Source organism: Seriola aureovittata, chromosome 10, assembly GCF_021018895.1.
Source record: "Seriola aureovittata isolate HTS-2021-v1 ecotype China chromosome 10, ASM2101889v1, whole genome shotgun sequence".
Taxonomy (NCBI): Eukaryota; Metazoa; Chordata; class Actinopteri; order Carangiformes; family Carangidae; genus Seriola; species Seriola aureovittata.
In genome coordinates, this window is record NC_079373.1 from 10,479,453 (window position 1) to 10,496,844 (window position 17,392).

A 17,392-nucleotide genomic window follows, 5' to 3' on the forward strand; every position below is an offset into this window, starting at 1 on the left:
GAAAGGATTTCTAAAATAATGCCATGAATATTTTTTTATTATTAATTAACTTTATACAATGTGCAGTAAACAGAAAAAAAAAATCAATATTTGTTGTGACCAACCTTTGCCTTTAAAACAGCACCAGTTGTCTCAGGTATACTTGCCATAGTTTTGTCTGGCAGGTTGTCCCAAGCATTGAAACAGGTCTCCTGTGGGTTTAGTCTGTCTTAGTGTGTTCTGTCTCTTCATGTGATCCCAGACTGACTCCATGAGATCAGGGCTCTGTGGAGGTCAGACCATCTGTTGCAGGATTACTTGTTCCTCTTGTCTCCGAAGATAGTCATTTATGGCTCTCGCTGTATGTTTGGGGTTGTTGTCACTGCAGAATGAATTTGGCACCAACTAGACACCTCCCTGATAGTACTGTGTAGTGGATAAAAATCTAAACATTTAATGTGCCTAAAACCTTTGTACAGTCCTGTACAGTAAGTTGGCAGTTTAGGTACAGTTGAAAGTAGCGCAGTCGAATACAGAAGTCATATGAAATCCTACCTTCATGAAGGTTATAATCATGTTTTATTGAAATTGTTTTAGTGAAGCATTGAATCATCTCTACGGTCATTTTTGAGGATGTAGTCTGTGGTGCTGTTGAACTGTATTACATTATACAGAGAGATATTTCTGATAATTAGCTGACCGTCATTGTTATGAATGGGGTGGGGTATATATCTGTCTTAATTTTAAGAAAAATGGTCTCTCATGGAAAATGGATCGACATGTTCATACATACATTAATTCTCTCACAGAAAAGTTCCGTAATCATAGTATATATTTTAGTGGGATGCTATAACAACTCAGCAGAATTTAAAAAATACAACACATCTGCTAGAAAACGCCATGTCAAAATGGTATATAGCACAGTTAATGTCATTGTGACATTACTTTCAATTACCGTGTGTATGAAAATGTGCTGCACAAATAGAGCATTTCCTTCCCTTGCCTATGACCCCACTGATAAGTACAACACACTAGTTCCTTCAGCAATATCAGATTTTTGGGTTGGGTTTTGCCTGTAAGTTATATTTTCTCAGGATGAGAATGAAAGTTCAACAGTCCCATGCTTGTGCTGTTGAATACTATGTTTTCCCTAACACAGAGCACTAACTGACTTGGATCAAAATTAATTGAGCACTGGCAGTTTTAAGATGATGTGCGCAGATAAATAGATTTGGCTTTATAAAAATCCAGGTTTAGAGGTTTGAACTGCTTTTAGTGTATTTGTATTTTTATTCAAATAAAAGCTGCATATACACTTTCCAGCACAGTCTAAAACATAAGCTGAGATTTATTTCCTAGCTAGTTTATTTATTCCAGTGATGACATATCCATAAGTATATGAAAGTCAACCATTAATAAAAAGATTTTTGTCTTGTGATCCCTTATTATGTAGATGAATTACTTCCAAAATTAGAAAGCATAATAAAGACCATAGATGCAAACCTTGATATTTGTATTTACAATGACTTTGACCAACTTTGTTGACATTTTGCATCAGAGTAAGATCAGATATTTCTAATATATAACTATTTACAATGCTGCTAATTGTAATTTCATCACATATGTTACTTTTCATAACAAAATGTACAAAATGTTGCAAAAGACAGATTTAAAATTCAACATGCACATGTATTGCTAAAAATCATCCAGAGTGTCGTGACCTTTTTAAATTCTCAGTGAAGCTGCATACTGATGCAATATTATGGATTATGAATTGAGAGAATGTATTTCGTTTTTTGCCATTGGAGTAACCAACAGAAACATCAGAATATACAAGTTTAAATTCAGAGGTATTTCTTATTTTTAGGCAAACATGATGCTGCTAAAAAAATCCTCTGCTCTAGCCTAATAAATGAAATTTTTCAGATATTTCACAATTGTGGATGTTCAGGGAGAACATACACTCCACTCATCCAGACAGAGTCTCTTGGCTGTGTGCTGTGGAGAGGGGCTGAGAGCCGGCCTGAGCAGAGCTCTACGTCTCTCTGTCTCCTCTGCGGGAACACTGGGGGATTGTGGAGGTTGGTATCCAGGCTCCTGGGGATCCAGAGGATCTTTGGAGAGCAGGATACAGATGGCAGGGACTGTCCTCTGCATAGTTGTTCCTGCTGCTCCCTGTTGTGGACTCTCCCAAACCTCATTCACTGTCTTGTAGTAGAGTTTGGACACCTGATGCAGCCCTCCCACTTTGCGTTTCAGGATCTCCACACAGGTGATGGTCTTGGTGACTCCCCTACCTGAACCAGTGAAGACCACCTGCCTCAGTGAGGTCCCGTTGTCGTCTCTTCTGTCCTCTTGCATGCGAGCTGTCACAAACCGCAGTAAATTGCGGATCTTGCTTCCTTCTCTCACTCGCATGTGCAGAATGTCTGCTGCTAGGCCGGGGATGGGATAAGGACTGCTGTCCTCTGTGCGGCTGATTCTCCTGAAGTTGCTCTGGCCAAGTTTTGAAGACAACGATGAAGACGGGACAGAAGGGTTGAATGAAGCAGACTGTGGTTCCATTACAGTGCTGCATGCAGCATTTGAACTCCTCATCTGACCTCTGGGTTCAGTCTTTGCTTAGAAAGCAACAAAATAACAGTGCAGGATGCTGTTTCTGAGCCTGCAGCCTTGGATTATTTGCTTTATAATTGCACTTGCATTATCTTGATCTTCTCTCTGTCTTCTGTCCATGCTGCATTTCCATTTTGTCTTCGGAGCACTGAGATGACAGCCAACAGAATGAAGAGGGCATTTCTTCCTCTAATCCCATTGACGTGAAGGAAAAGATGTCCTTGCTCTATTCAGCACTGAGGACAGCTGATGCCAACAAACACATATGAGGCTCAGAGAGAGACATGTAGAGTGGGACATAGTGCTCTTAAAGGCACATGCGACATTTAATAATGTCTGTCACATTCTAGTTTGTTGGTTTTGGAGGGAAGCTTTTGATAAACCCTTAAGGGCTTAGAGATTTTATTTTCCCATATGGTTGCTTGAATTATATGGATGAATTAAGATGAGTTAATAAGATTTAACAGGGCATGTAGTTGAAACAATTCTTTGTTTCAACTGAATTGGTCTTGATTGCCCCATTTTGCTGATATTCACAATGTGCATTCTTGTAGATATTGCACCAGCCTGCAATCTCACTTGGGTAAAGATATAGAGAGAGATTTGTAAGAAGTATGGACACATACAGTATATCATGTTGTTCGTGACAACTTGCACTCTGCACTATCATCAAAGTGCCATATGGTCCTTAAGAAATCTCTTCCTTTGGGCTATTACAGCAACTTCACAGTTCTCCTCCCTTCAGTCCATCACCTGCTGAGCTGACCCAGAAAACGCTGGCTACATAATTTTGAATCAATGACATTTATGAGGACAGTCATACCTTGGAGCTGCGATGTTTTATGCCAAACTTAATTATGATTATGAAAACCATAACTTGGAAGAGAAGATCTCTATCCAGATGCAAACAGTGGTGTTTTCATAGCTGCTTTCTTCAGAGGGGCTGAGCTGCAGGAGGGAGTCAGGAGGCAGCTGTGGGGCTCATATGGAACCAGTACACTGTTATAATGGTGCATTTCTGCCTCAGAGGATGGTACACACCCTCTTGTTATTCACTGACTCGAACAATTAGCACACAGGTGAGATTCTTAGTACTGCCCATATCATTCAGAGCAAACTGCAGCTGGTTCCCAGGAGAATAATCCACTGACTGTAAATGTCACTTAAATGTTGATTAATTATCCATCAGTGGATATATTTGATAATTGATTAACCCTTGGATTTTTTTTAATATAGTTCACTGGAAAACTCAATTGTTCTTTGTGTGAGCTTTTCTTTATTAGTATAAAGCACATGACATATCTTATATTTATTTGTGAATCCTGTGACATGTGGTGTGTGTTGTAGTTGTCTAGTGTTGTTTTCACTCAAAGGAGACTTTGCAACACATGACTTCACACATTTTACAGTTTTTCTCTGTCGCTTTGGTACATTTCTCAGATCAGAATTGAAATTCTCAAAACTACTTGTTCAATCTTCACATCATTGTGTCACTTGTGCACATCAAAAAAGCAGTTTTTCATTTCTTTGAACAAGTTGCAAATGCTTTGGTTCATCATGCAAATGATTATGTTCAATTCTCTGCTGTTTCTTACATTATCAATTGCTTATGTCATGTTGATCAAAATGTATTATAATGGGTCTCTGTGAATAGTCTCACCCCCCACAACATTTAGGCATTAGTTCATCGCATAAGTCTTTACATGCAAAATGGTTGAACAAGTTGTCATAATATGTCAAACATATCTCTATACATTTCCATTTGACTTATTTTTCTAAATCTGTCCTGAATTGGTAAATTGCTCCCAGGTGAATCTTGACTTTCTCTAACGAAGGGAAATGTGTGAAGCATTTGATCAACAAATGATCAACCAGTTTTCTGAAATTCTCAAAGGTGCATCTCATGAACCAACTGGCAAGTATATATATATATATATATATATATATATATATATATAGTCGGAGCACAGCACAATGTTACAATGTCTGACAATGGAAGGACAAGTAATTGAACAGGGTCAACAGCCAGAGAGAAGAAGAAGAGGAAGAGGAGTGAGGCTGCGTGTCGGAGGAGTTGGGAGGCAAAACAGAGGAAGAGGCAGAAGAGGCCTTTCTGTATCACAATGACATGGTCTGTCAACAAATTACAGGACAAACAGTAAAAGCATAAATGTGAATCTTGTCCAGTCTCTTGCAATCAATACACTAAGGTGTAACTTACAATTTACAATAAGTGTCATCAAAACTTTAGCCATAGTTTACATCAGAACATCCCTCCAGAGTACACTGTTATATTGACAACACGACTAAGCAATTTGACTGTCTTATCCGTACACAATAACACAAGGACTTTTCATCTGATGGCAGTGACATGTTCATTGACACAGATATTTACTTTTGAGAGATGAACTAAGGATTTTGAGCAAGAGACTGGCTTTTGCAGGTAATCCATGGTGTTTTGCTATTTGTACGAATTGTTTTGAGAAATTCACTTACTGTTTTGCAAATGTCGAGGATGATTCGAGAAATGTACCAAAGCGACTGAGAAAAACTGTAACTACGACTGTCGTAATGGGTTTTTTTTGGCTCTGTGTTATTGATGAAAAAACCCACATAGGGATTTGTTATTGGTCACACTTCCATCTTGTGGTACAAACCATGTATTACACAAATAACGAAACATATCGGACCTGGTCAATCTGCATTAACAAGTAGAAGAAAAACATTTGATCTGTTAAAACAAAATGAGCAAATGTTGTAAACTTTTATTTAAAAAATTTGTGGTTATAAAAATTGTACAAAATATGTGCTTACAGTACAGACGTATGACACTTGTGGTACACAGATTTGAATTATATCAATCTGTAAATTAAGATATAAGGCAAAAAGGCTTTAAGGTACATGATTCTAAAAACCAGTTTCTTCCATCTAATACAATTACAGATGATAAAAGAATTACGAGGCGCCTTATTCAGTTTGTGAAGTATTTTCCTTCATTTGAATTAGTGTTCTTTTAATTCAAACAAAAGCTGGTAAATGTAATATCAGGCAGCTCGTTGTTCACTTGTCAAACCCATAAAAACAAACATAATAAGTTTAGCCACAAACAAACTAAAACAACTCTCACTCTCTACACTCCAATCATAAAGAAATGTGTGCATGTATATGTATTTGTTTTCTCAGCACCGCTTTGAAGCAATTACTTGTAAAATTTCCCTGTGGATCCTGGCTTCCTGAGTGTTGATGTGGACATCTCCCACCTGACCATTTTCATACCTGAGAAAGAAAGTGGAGTGTTTTAAAAAAAAAAAAAAATAATAATAATAATAAAAAAAATAATCAGAAAATGTCTGACTCAGCAGTCACAGTCACAGTCACAGTCACGTCTCTGCTGCTTTACATTTTACTCACACAAAGAGGAAACGTGTGCACACATGGTCGGAGGTCGGACACACCCAAATGTTCCCATGTTTTTGAAGGTCTTTTGAAGTTATGACTGTTAAGACATACAGACACCATTTAAAAAAAACAAAATAAAACAATGTCACAAAATCACACCTAATATGATCAAATCAAGGCTCTTTGTTACACTATTTTATCTCATATTTACCCTCGCAGAGCGCAATGCAGTTCAGGTTCTTGCTCTGCAGAAACCTCGCCTGCCCTGGCTGTTCCTAAAACAAGGGGAGAATACAGGATGAGATACAAAAAAGAAAAAAATTAAGAGGATTCCTTGTACAAAGTGCATTTAGGCAGAGCCTGACTAGATGTGAATGATAATCTACCTGTTTGATTTTATTTATCCGGTTGTATTTCTTTATGAGGTCTTCCTTGGTGGTTATTTGGTGTTGACCTTTACCCATCTCTGAACAAAGACAAAGGATATGTTTCAGAAACATATAGTCTTATATTTATACTGTTAGGACCAACATTAAAGTGTGAGTTTTTACCAGAATATCCAAAAGATATGCTTGAGATAGGACTCAAATAGATGCCTCTCCCATATGCAGCTCCATGAAGCTTGAATAAAAGATGTAAAAAAGAATTTCAGCTTGGTGTCAAATAAGTTTCAAATGTCCAAATGTACACATAACATCTTTGTGGGTTTAAATACACTGTAAAATTAATAGACTTTGGTATTTTCATGCTTTACCTGTAATTTTGTGTATGAGGCATTAACCAGCCCGTTTCTTAAAATAGAGTGCCAGTTTTCAATGTGAGACCCACTGAAAGCCAAGAGAGATGAGAGATGAGCATATGAAGCAGCAGGACTCCTATAATCTGTATATCAGTGTTGATATGAAGATGATCTATGAGAGCCACAGCTTTGATTTTACTCACTGGAAAGCAAAGGTGCTGCCATAAAGTTTTCTGGCTGTTTGGAAACGAGCCTCTTTAGTTGGAGGGCTGCTGATCAACAGGAACTGATGGGGTGTGTGCATGAACTTCAGGTGCTATTGAGAGAGCAACAACAGAGTAGAATTTATACAAAGTATAAAACACAGTATATGTTTTGATATTTGGCTACTAATTATTAACTACTACTGCTGTCAAACTTGCAGCTACTGTGCTAAGACATCAGACTCTAACAGTAAACTGCTCTATCGTACCCTGTTCAGTGGAAGCTTGACAATGTGTGATCTGTTGCTTGCTAAAATCCTGTTGTCAAACATACAAACACACATCTGGATATGAATCTAAGAAACATTATCGCATGTTCAATAGATTGAAAGAGTGACATGCTGGTTTAGACTGTGTCGCTCACCACTGTAGTAAGGGATAGGCCAGAGGATCTATTTTATCCATCTGCTTCTTGATTTCACAATGTGGACCCTGGTAATGAATTGACGTCAGTGAAACATTCAACAGCTTTCAGATTACTCTCTGAAATGGAGGATCAGATGTAAATCGTGTAAATGGCGTCACAAGATTTCATTTTAGGATCAGTCACCTGTGCCATCCTCCTTATTAACAAGACATTGTCCAGTGCTTTTTGCAGCCTGTCGTAGCTCTTTCTCTGCCAAGAAAAATAATACAAATGTTTCAGAATTTAAAGAATGACACACTAAATAGTCCAACTCAAATCAAGCCAGTCATAAGTTAGATTGGTTCAGCTCATACCTTAGGACTAAAGGCCAGGGCTTTGGGGTTGTATGGATCAACAACAGAAGGGTACGGGTCAAATATGATGCTCTTGCGTGACGACTGAAGAGCAGCTCTGCACATAGCGACCAACAGGTCAACCACCTACAAGAAAAGAGATGATTAGAGCACATAAATCTTACATTATGGTCACTCATACTTTATATTAAAGTGTGCATGCGTTTGTTACAAACCTCTGCACCAGTTGCAACATCCTCTGTGGCTCCAGACATAACCCCCAGCGTATAAAAGGAAAACACACATAGCTCCCTTGTGCAAACTGCAGGCTGCAAACACAAAACAGAACAGTGACGAGGTTGCCTACTAGCAGTCAGCTGCATTTTAAGTTTTGCCTCAGTAGATCAGCCATTAAACAACCAGCTAATTTCTTTGTTGCAGTGTACCTTTAACATGGGGCCGTTCTGAAACACATGTTGCTCATCACAGACCACACAGTATTCATTCAGCGTGGGCATCCTCTGCTCAGCATACCTCATTATCTGTGAGCAAGAATGAAAAGCAAAGGATGATGAATAAGGAAAACATAAACTCCGGTCAGTCTCCGTTGACTTAAATGAATGTACTGTATTTATCTTGGGCCCAGGAAACAGACTCCTCATGTGATAAACATCATAGAATCTAATTAACCATTCCTCGCCCCCAACGGCCGATTATACCAAACAGCAATGAGGACAAGGTCGCAGTCAGTCTCTTCTCTGACTAACAAGTTCCACCAAGCACAGTTTACAATAAGCATATCTCAAACACTGACACATCAGGATCCTCATGCCTGTGCAGCTTGGTGTCAAAGGTTACAACAACCCTTATGCATTATTATAAGAGCTGTTGATTGAACAGTGATTCAGTAATTATTCATATACATCTCAATAAATCCACCACAAATGACAAAGATTGCTTGTATTCTCACTCTCTGCCTTATATAAACTAGAATTAAAATTCCATATTATTATTAATCCTAAAGCAAAACAAAATTATAATTCATTATATCATCATTAAATCATTACTCCTTCATTGTGATCTCATCTCAGAAATTTAGGTTTCTGAATGGTTCAGTTGAGATCAATTGTGAAATAATACCAATGTTATATTGTGGAACCTATTCTGATATCATAAAGACATACCATGTGTTTCTATTCACTATTAGATTCCCCTGTAAAATTCAAAACAATGCAATAAAACAGCTTTGCCAAATATTCTGGTTGTGCTGGACTATTAGTACTATTATTAGTATTAGTATTATTATTATATGGACTATTATACTCTAATATTCTGTACAACACCACTGCAAAGTACAACCTCAGTAGTGAACACATACTGTAGTTAAATTAAACCCTCTCTTTACAGACCCACCTCGACCTTTACAAACAGTATTATGTTTCTAATAATAACAGGATTTATAATTCATCATATTAGGACAAGGCTTTACCTGTACTAAGAAGCCATGCTGCAGAGTAGGGGTGGTCTTACAGTGCCTGATGGCCTGGGAGGAGAAAAGCAGCTCTATCAGCTGTTTGGTATTGAGCTGCGCTGATGATTTGACTGCTGACATCGCCACCCTCTGCGGAAGAAGGTGCACAAACACTTTTATTAAACACCATGAGCGCGTAAGAGGGAATAGGAGAGTTAATAAGCTGGGAGGACCGTTGCAAACACAGTAGCAGTGGCCAAATATTACAGTGAATCTCAAAGAAATGTGGTTTTGAATTACAGTATTTTCAGCTGAGGAGGAAGTCTGCACCTTTCCACTGGGTGTGTAGGTGAAGAGCTCTCCTGGGGGATTCTTGAAGGTGTAGGAGGTTGTATGATTTGTGAAACGGCTCAGTTTCATTGCTGGTAAAAGTATCCTTCCTCGCATAGTTGGTTCCTTGAGATCATTTGACCTGTTCAGAGTAAAAGGAGAATAAGAAGTGAGCAGATGTTCAAGAACAGAAATGAAACAATGATGGATATACAATAAAGGAATCATCACATACTTTGACAGTGGTAACCAGATGCTGAATCTCGCACGAACTTTCTTGATGGTTCCACTTGGCTTGAACCAGTTGTGTCTGCTCTTCTGTTCTACTACCACGCTCTCGTTTGTCAGGTGCTTCCACTCCCGAGATATGAAGACTGTGAGAATACTGGGGAACAGCAAGAGTTGGTAGAGCTGCTCTTTATGCAATCAGGTGGACAATAAATAAATGGGGGCTAAAAACCTACAAAATTGCAGTGAGTAATCTCATCACTGCCATAAAAATTATGATGCAAACACTCACTTCTGCAGTTGTTTCCGAAGGCTGAAATGATCCATGTTGGATGTCTGAAAGACTTCAACTGAAGGTGCTGCAGTGAAAGGAAACATGATTCAATCAGCCATCACACTGACTTACAGTACTACAGTTGTTTCGGAGCAGTGTCGCTGATGCGCACCAGGTCCATCCAGATACTGAGAGTGAGAAAAGTGCAGACGGATGACGATGGGCTCCGATGGATTAATCCTCCAGGCTTTGGCCACCTCCTCCTGTGGACACACACAAACAGTGTCATCATATTAAACAGGACCACATGTTTTAACAGCAATTGTGTCAATAAAGTAAATATATGGACAGTTGTGGTCAAAAGTTTACAACTCTCCATATTCTGTGACAGAATAACACAAAACAAATAAGTTTGGCTTCCTTTATATATTTGGTGTGTGTCTTCTGAAAATGACAAATTTGAGGGGTCATTAATACTCAGGACAGCAACCTTCAATACCATGTATTATAAATATTGGAGACATAGGAATTTATAAAATGTCATAAACTTATGAAACAGTCAGTTGACTATAATTTAGTACAATTGGTAAGTTTTGTGCCCATATAATTAGGGTTTGTTTGACTGCATGTATGCTAGCAAGTATGTTTGGAGGAGGAAATGCATTTAAGAACACTGGGCCTACTGTCAAGTATGATGATGGCAGTATCACGCTCCGTGGCTCTGGAACTGATGCATTGCACAAAGCGGGCAGAATAATGAAGATTGGAGCTATAAAGTCAAAGGTCCCATATTGCATAAAGTGAGATTTCCATCTCTTTTTTTTAAATTTTATGTAGGTCTAGTTCTGTATTCTCTAGTTCTATATTAATACTGTGGAAGTATCAAAGCACTCAGTCCATGGAGAAATGCACACAGTCTGTTATCAGAAACTGTGCCTTAAAAAAAGTCATTGGGACTTCCTTAACATTGTGATGTCACAACAAAGCAGTCACCGCCCTCGGCCGTGCCCCAAACCTGGCCTATCCGGACCCAACATCCAGCCTTGCAGGATTTCTTCAAGTGTTTAGCTGCTATATTTATATTCGATCACTCAGAAAACAGTCAACCAATCAGAAGAGAGGCTCAGAGTCTCCTCTCTTCTGATTGACTCACGACCTGTTGTTACTAGAGCTCCAGAGAGAAACCTGAGAGAGGAGATGCAAAACTACATAGAGATTGTTTTTAGTACTTAAAACCACAAATATATCTTTTTATGGATATCAAAAGTTCAAATAAAAAACAGTAAAAGTATAAAATAAGGGACCTTAAACCTTGGAAGCAAACTTGGTGTTCAAACACAACAATGACCCTAAAAACACACCAGAAATGGCGCTGGGAGGGTAAAATCAACCTATAATCAAGCTTTTGCAATGGTCTTCCCAAAGTCTTGACCACAACGACATTAAAAATATGTGGACTGAATGAAAGATGAATCCATGCAAGAAAACCAACAAATTTGGTTGAATTCAACCGAGAAGAGAAGTCAAAGATCCAAACAGACTTCTGCCAGAAGCAGGTTGATGAACTGCAGCTGATAGAGGTGAAAACATGGAGGGGACATGCAACCAAATCCTAACTGTGCTGTATTTATATTTTTGATGTTCGAGCTTTTGTCTATTATATTTTCAGAAGATGCACAATTAGTTTGTAAAATAAACCAAATTTTTGAGAATTTTTCCCTTACAAGTAGCCTATATGTAAACTTTTGACTGCAACTGTTGGAACAGGTCTGTAAATTTAAACTTACATCCAAAAAGTTGGCACTAATGGTCAAGTCAACATCCCCATCGTCTATTGATCTATACTCCCTAGCAGAAGAGAAGGACAAAGTTTTACAATGCAGAAAAGCAGCAGGGATCCCTTCATTTTCAGGCCATGGATAGGAAAAGATGTTCAGACCTGACAGAGACTGCAGAGTCTGAATACAAATTCCTGACCGCCTCAATGTCTCTCTCCAGCTGGGGGTGGCGATACAGGTCAGTGGCACAGCTCTCCTGCGGAGACAAACACTAACACACTTACCTTATGGTCCAAACAGCTCAGCACCACAGGGGGCTGAAGGATTAAACCACTAACACAGAGTTCTTCAACAATAGCTGAGAAGAAGACTGTTAGGTTTCTTAAGATATAAAATGTGGGTAACGCTATCATTTATAGCATTCATAAGCAAAATTTACTCCACAATATGCAAACCAAAAGGAGCCATATTCATTCCAACAACAACATAACATCTGATAAATTGGGCTTTTTAATCATAACTTTTTTCTCATTCTCAATTTTCTCAAGCTAATTATCTTTCATAACAATTGGAATTCTGCTACGATAATATTCATTGCACTACGAGGATGCGTGAAATGATGCTTACATGTATTCCACACGGGATCTCCTCTGTGTCACTGTCCTCGTCACTTTGGCTGTCTGTCCAGTGTTGGCACTCAGTCTCCTGTGTAGTTAATGGGAAAAGCTGTCAGTCAAAAGATCCTCTTATTTACACGGCTCATTAGTTCCTTCTGTCAACCCAAACAACGTCAACTAACCAGCTACCGAGACTGCCTCTCATTTCTACACATTTGCAGGTGGTTTACAGGATATAACACTACATCTACTGCAGGATATGTGACACGTTCAATCTCCTTGGTGTGTCACATTTTATTGATTGATTGTTTTCATTATCAGTCAATCGAAAGATTATGTTTCTGATTAATCAATTAATTGTTTGGTTGATAAAAGGACAAAAAATGGTGAAAAATGGGCATCAAAGTTGCCCAGAACCCAACATGACATATCAAGTTGTTTTGTCTAGAACGCAAAGATGTTTTCATTTCATACAAGACAAAGCAAATCAACAAATATTCACATTCACAGACAGAATTGAAGCTAATCTTTGCTTAAAATATCAAACTGACCAGATTTGTTGCTATTGTCTACTGGCTGTCCGTGTAAACAGCTTACTGCCCTAAAAACATGTCCAGACTGTGTGACATGAGAAGACACCATATGAAAAAGATGGGGAAACTGAGGACATTGTAGACTCACCATGCTTTCAGTACTTTGGCACTTCTTTAGCAACAATCGACAGTCTGTTCACCTCACTGTGACCGACACAATTAAAAAGAAAAACTAGTTCAGCTACCTCTTCAATAGACACAAGAACATACTGGTAGTGAGGTGTTGCTGACGTACAAGGCACAAAATTAAGTTCTTACCTTTCCTCAATGAGAAAAACTCCACATACTCCATCGAGTATGAAAATTTCCTAAAGGTCCGTATGTGACCCTGAAACAACCAAAACAAATGAATATTTCTGTTTGATAGCTCGGCTTGCTGTCTGTGTTTGGCTGTCCTCTCCCCCTCTGGTTTTGAACAGCAGGAAGTCCCACATGTTCAGTCTCAGACTTCATGAGTCACATGATTGGCTGCAGATACTGACAGCCCAATCAGCTGAACCTGGTCCAGACAGAGAAGAGGCGGAGGATGAGGCCTGCAGCTCCAGGGCTATCATAGCACACTGTCCATGTTTGTCTGATGCCAAACCCACCAGTGCTTTTATACTGTAGTATATCACTTAGTATAAAGGGGGAGGGGGGACCCCAAAGAAACCATGCTATCCTCAGGTTCAGTTTTCAGTTTTAAGCTGTGATGGGAACAAAGATCCCTGGAGGCAGATTTGAAGCATGGTGATTTGGATGATGTTTGACATTTATTAGTCTTCCTGTCTGTCTGCTGTGCTGCAGTCTGACCTTAATCGGCAGTTACCCTTGTTAGCAGTTGCCTGCTGCTCTGCAGTCTGGCCAGATTAGACACTTCTAGGACTGCATACATCTGTGCAAGTCTTCTCTCAACAAGTTCTTTTCTCAGACTAATCCACTTAGACGCGAGTGGGTGGGCACAATATTGTGAATCCCTGTACCTTACACTGTATACTGTAATTGTCATGGATGTCTTTGAACAACTAAGAATATAATGCAATCAAATACAAAGCAAATGGAGTTTCTGCTGAGGTGAGTCAACCGGTCTCAGACACACTATCAGCAGAACATTATGAGCTTCACAAATGTAGTATCTGTTGCAGGGCTATTGAATTATATTGTAGTTTTTGTGTTGTTGTACCCACCCTCTTCTCATTTTATACACCCACTGTTAAATCATAACTTTCAGGCTTTATCTGCCAGGCCAGCAAGATAAATGAACAACAGGTTCATGAAGCAACCAACTCTGAACAATATCTACTGCAGCAGCAGTGGAGAACAAACATTCATCCTTGAGAAACTGCAATAAATATGTGTGTTAGTCCTTCATTTATCCTCACCAGGGAGTGTCATTGAGATCAAGATCAAAAGAGACATGTACAAGAAAACACAAGCAGTTCTTTTTGATTTAATACGTACTTTTGTGTCATGGTCCAGTGTCACATAGCTCAGCATTTATAGCATTTTGTTTGCTATGCCCGTCCTTAGATGGGGCTTCATGCAACAAAACACACCACAAAAAACTGCTGTGAAATACCATATCAAAACGAGAACTAACAATTCAGTCACACTATTCATATAAACGAATACATTTGTTTAACATTAAAGAAAACACTTACATGGAATGAGAGGTTTAAAATTTAAAGTTTTCAAAGTAAAACATTAATCACGCCTTGCCAGAGAATTTAGAAAGAAGAATATAAGATAAAATTTCACACACACTACTTGACAACAGTTCCTTTATATTTAAGAGATGATGAGACAGTTGTCAAGGAGCGTTAACTGCCGCAGGGTGTCACTGGCTCAAGACAATTCGACCAGTCAGCCACAAGAGAGAGCTGTTGTTGAGCTAGAGAGAGAGAGACAGACAGAGACAGAGAAACAGAGAGAGGGAGAGAGAGACAGAGACAGAGAGAGAGAGAGAGAGAGAGAGAGAGTCCCATTTCATACTGATGTACAGATCTATACTAACTATATTGGCTAATTGTCTATTGGCTTTGCAGTTGATATACAAAAATCAAGCTTTGAAATGTCACTAATAATTAAAATTAAATGTGTTCAACAATGCACTATGTGAAATCAGACAATTCATACACGATGATGTCAAAGCAACAGCTACTTACATGCTCCTGTGAACATCTCATAATCTAACCAACATTAAATCCCATATTTTTAACCACAAAAAAGAAAAATATGTCTACACTCAAGCAAACACTTATTAATGAGAGGCAGATGGGCAGTCCCAGAAATATAGTTTTCAACCAACATGGACAAGAAAGAAAAACTAATGGATAAACATCTGTGGTACACGACAATGAAAATATATCAGTCATAAGTCATTATGGTTTAAAAATAGACATTGCTTTAACAAAATGTTCCACAAGTCGTCACAGGAAATGAGACAGGTCAAATTCCTCATTTAAATTAACAGGAGACAGGAGAATGTAATTTTGACAATAATAATGTATTGTTTTAATTTCAGGCTTTAACTGCAGGGATTTCTCTGCTGTTGTTAGGTTGTTAATCATTCATTCTTAGGCCACATGGATAGGAGGTGGGTGAAAGTCAGTTTAGAGTCAGATTTCATTCTTGAAGGATCACAGCATCCACACCTCCCAAGAAAATTTAGGAGTCATAAATGACACTGTATGTACTATATGTTTACCTCGTTAAACAGCTGTGCAGGGCATTAAACATTTACGTGCCTTATTCCTCTCTGTGTACAAATTAAGTTTTTTTTAAAAAAGAAAGAAGTAAACCTGTCAGTAGATAAAATGATTGTGTTACTGAGCAGAGTGGAACACAATTAGACTGTATTGAGGAGTGTGGACACACATGTTGAGGATGGCACTGTGGACTCTAGTTTCACAGTGTGGTACAACATGTTCCTAATGTGCTTCACATGAAGCCACATGAAGCCCATGGCTCAACTACACACACACACACACACACACACACACACACACACAAACACACATATATTATAAATATATGTGTATATATATTATATATATACACTGTTGCCAATAAAGTTGGAATAATTTTGTTTTCAGACACAATCCTCTATTTATTCCTATTTAAAAGCATCAGTAATCACTTTTGATCAGGTGCAATGATTACATTATGTGTCCCAATTACCCAGGTGAAATGAAATAAATCACATTGTCACAATCATTTCATGGAAAGAGGTAAAAAATATTTTATTCCAACTTTATGAGCAACAGTGTATATATATTATACCATAATATAATTAATATGGCAGAATGATAATCAGATATAGGGAGGTGTATCTACTATGTTCTATTTTTTGGTAAAAGTGTGTTATTTGTTATTATACCTGACTAAGATTAATGCATGTATTTGTGCATCTGTATAATATGTAAACAGGCTGATACTAAGTTTGGATCTCTGTCAGCCTCTCGTGTCGCTTTTCACTCTTCAGATGTCATTTGCTCCACTGCATGTCATTCACCTTTCTTCTCATTTTGAAACTCCATCAGTGTATATGAAGCTCTTCAGTGATTTGGACGTTTGGATTGTCATTCTGTATGATATCATGTCACAAGAACGCAGACACCCGTCCACCCCAGCTGAGCTCATAAAGCAACCTAGAGTTGTGGTACGACATGAAGGCTAACAGAAAAAATGTGTTGTATCAAAGATAAAGTGATCAAATTAAATGTGTCTATTTCTGTCTTCAATGTTCTCATAGTGAAAAATATCAAACTGGTTAAACTTTCTAAGTATATACATATTCAAAGGCCTCTAACAGATTAAGAGATAGTGTTTAGAGTTAAAGGAAAGATTAGGACAGTAAGTTAGGTTAATAACTGTGTCAAATCATGGTCAGAGGAAAAGTTGGGGTCAAGGGTCAGAGGTCAGGAGAGGAAGGACAAGTAATTCATGTAATATGAGTATTGCGATTTTGCCTGTTGTCAGAAGAGTTGTCAAGGTAAAAACACATAAAACCATAAAATATCTAACAGGCTATTGCAATATGCCAAAGACGTCAACCCTTGGTCTGAAAAGAATAAAGTAAAGAAAAGGAGAATAAAAAACACAATGATGATAATAATAGTCATAAAAGAACATAAGATAAAGCAGAAAGGGTAAGGGAAAAATAATCTGTATTTTTTAGAAATTCAAATTAGCCTACAGTCAAAATGTCATAATAGTTTTCTTTAGATTACTGTAATAAGGATCTATTTTTCCTTTATATTTATTAATGTCATTAGATATGAACTAAACAGCATCAAGTGCCTGGGAGATCACCTGTTTATTTGTCAGCAGGAATATGCAAAAAGTACAGAACCGATTTACACTGAAAGTGGAAGAAGAGTGGGAGAAGAACCCATTAAATTTTGGTGCTGATCCGGATCATTGAC

At 38.2% G+C, this 17,392-nt stretch overlaps 2 protein-coding genes across 3 annotated transcripts; both read right to left on the bottom strand.

The window, feature by feature from the left end:
* Window positions 1-793: 793 nt before the first annotated feature.
* LOC130176776 (ribonuclease P protein subunit p25-like protein) lies at window positions 794-5,273 on the bottom strand. Its single transcript, XM_056388084.1, has one exon. It carries the CDS (start codon window positions 2,575-2,577, stop codon window positions 1,927-1,929), a length of 651 nt encoding a protein of 216 aa, XP_056244059.1. The 5' UTR covers window positions 2,578-5,273; the 3' UTR covers window positions 794-1,926.
* Window positions 5,274-5,358: 85 nt separating this feature from the next.
* On the bottom strand, window positions 5,359-13,418 carry LOC130176486 (protein mono-ADP-ribosyltransferase PARP6-like). 2 transcript variants are annotated; one of them, XM_056387606.1, is made up of 23 exons: window positions 13,245-13,418; window positions 13,075-13,130; window positions 12,404-12,481; window positions 11,938-12,032; window positions 11,786-11,846; window positions 10,171-10,261; window positions 10,017-10,083; window positions 9,732-9,881; window positions 9,497-9,638; window positions 9,185-9,316; window positions 8,142-8,237; window positions 7,932-8,024; window positions 7,717-7,842; window positions 7,547-7,612; window positions 7,361-7,428; window positions 7,206-7,254; window positions 6,937-7,049; window positions 6,749-6,821; window positions 6,546-6,615; window positions 6,381-6,460; window positions 6,206-6,269; window positions 6,007-6,091; window positions 5,359-5,871 (listed from the first exon to the last, which is right to left on the bottom strand). In XM_056387606.1, exons 2-23 carry the CDS (start codon window positions 13,075-13,077, stop codon window positions 5,775-5,777), a joined length of 1,899 nt encoding a protein of 632 aa, XP_056243581.1. In that variant the 5' UTR covers window positions 13,078-13,130; window positions 13,245-13,418; the 3' UTR covers window positions 5,359-5,774. The 2 variants fall into 2 exon arrangements, with proteins under 2 accessions (XP_056243581.1, XP_056243580.1); XM_056387605.1 differs by having other exon boundaries at window positions 9,467-9,638.
* Window positions 13,419-17,392: the final 3,974 nt, after the last annotated feature.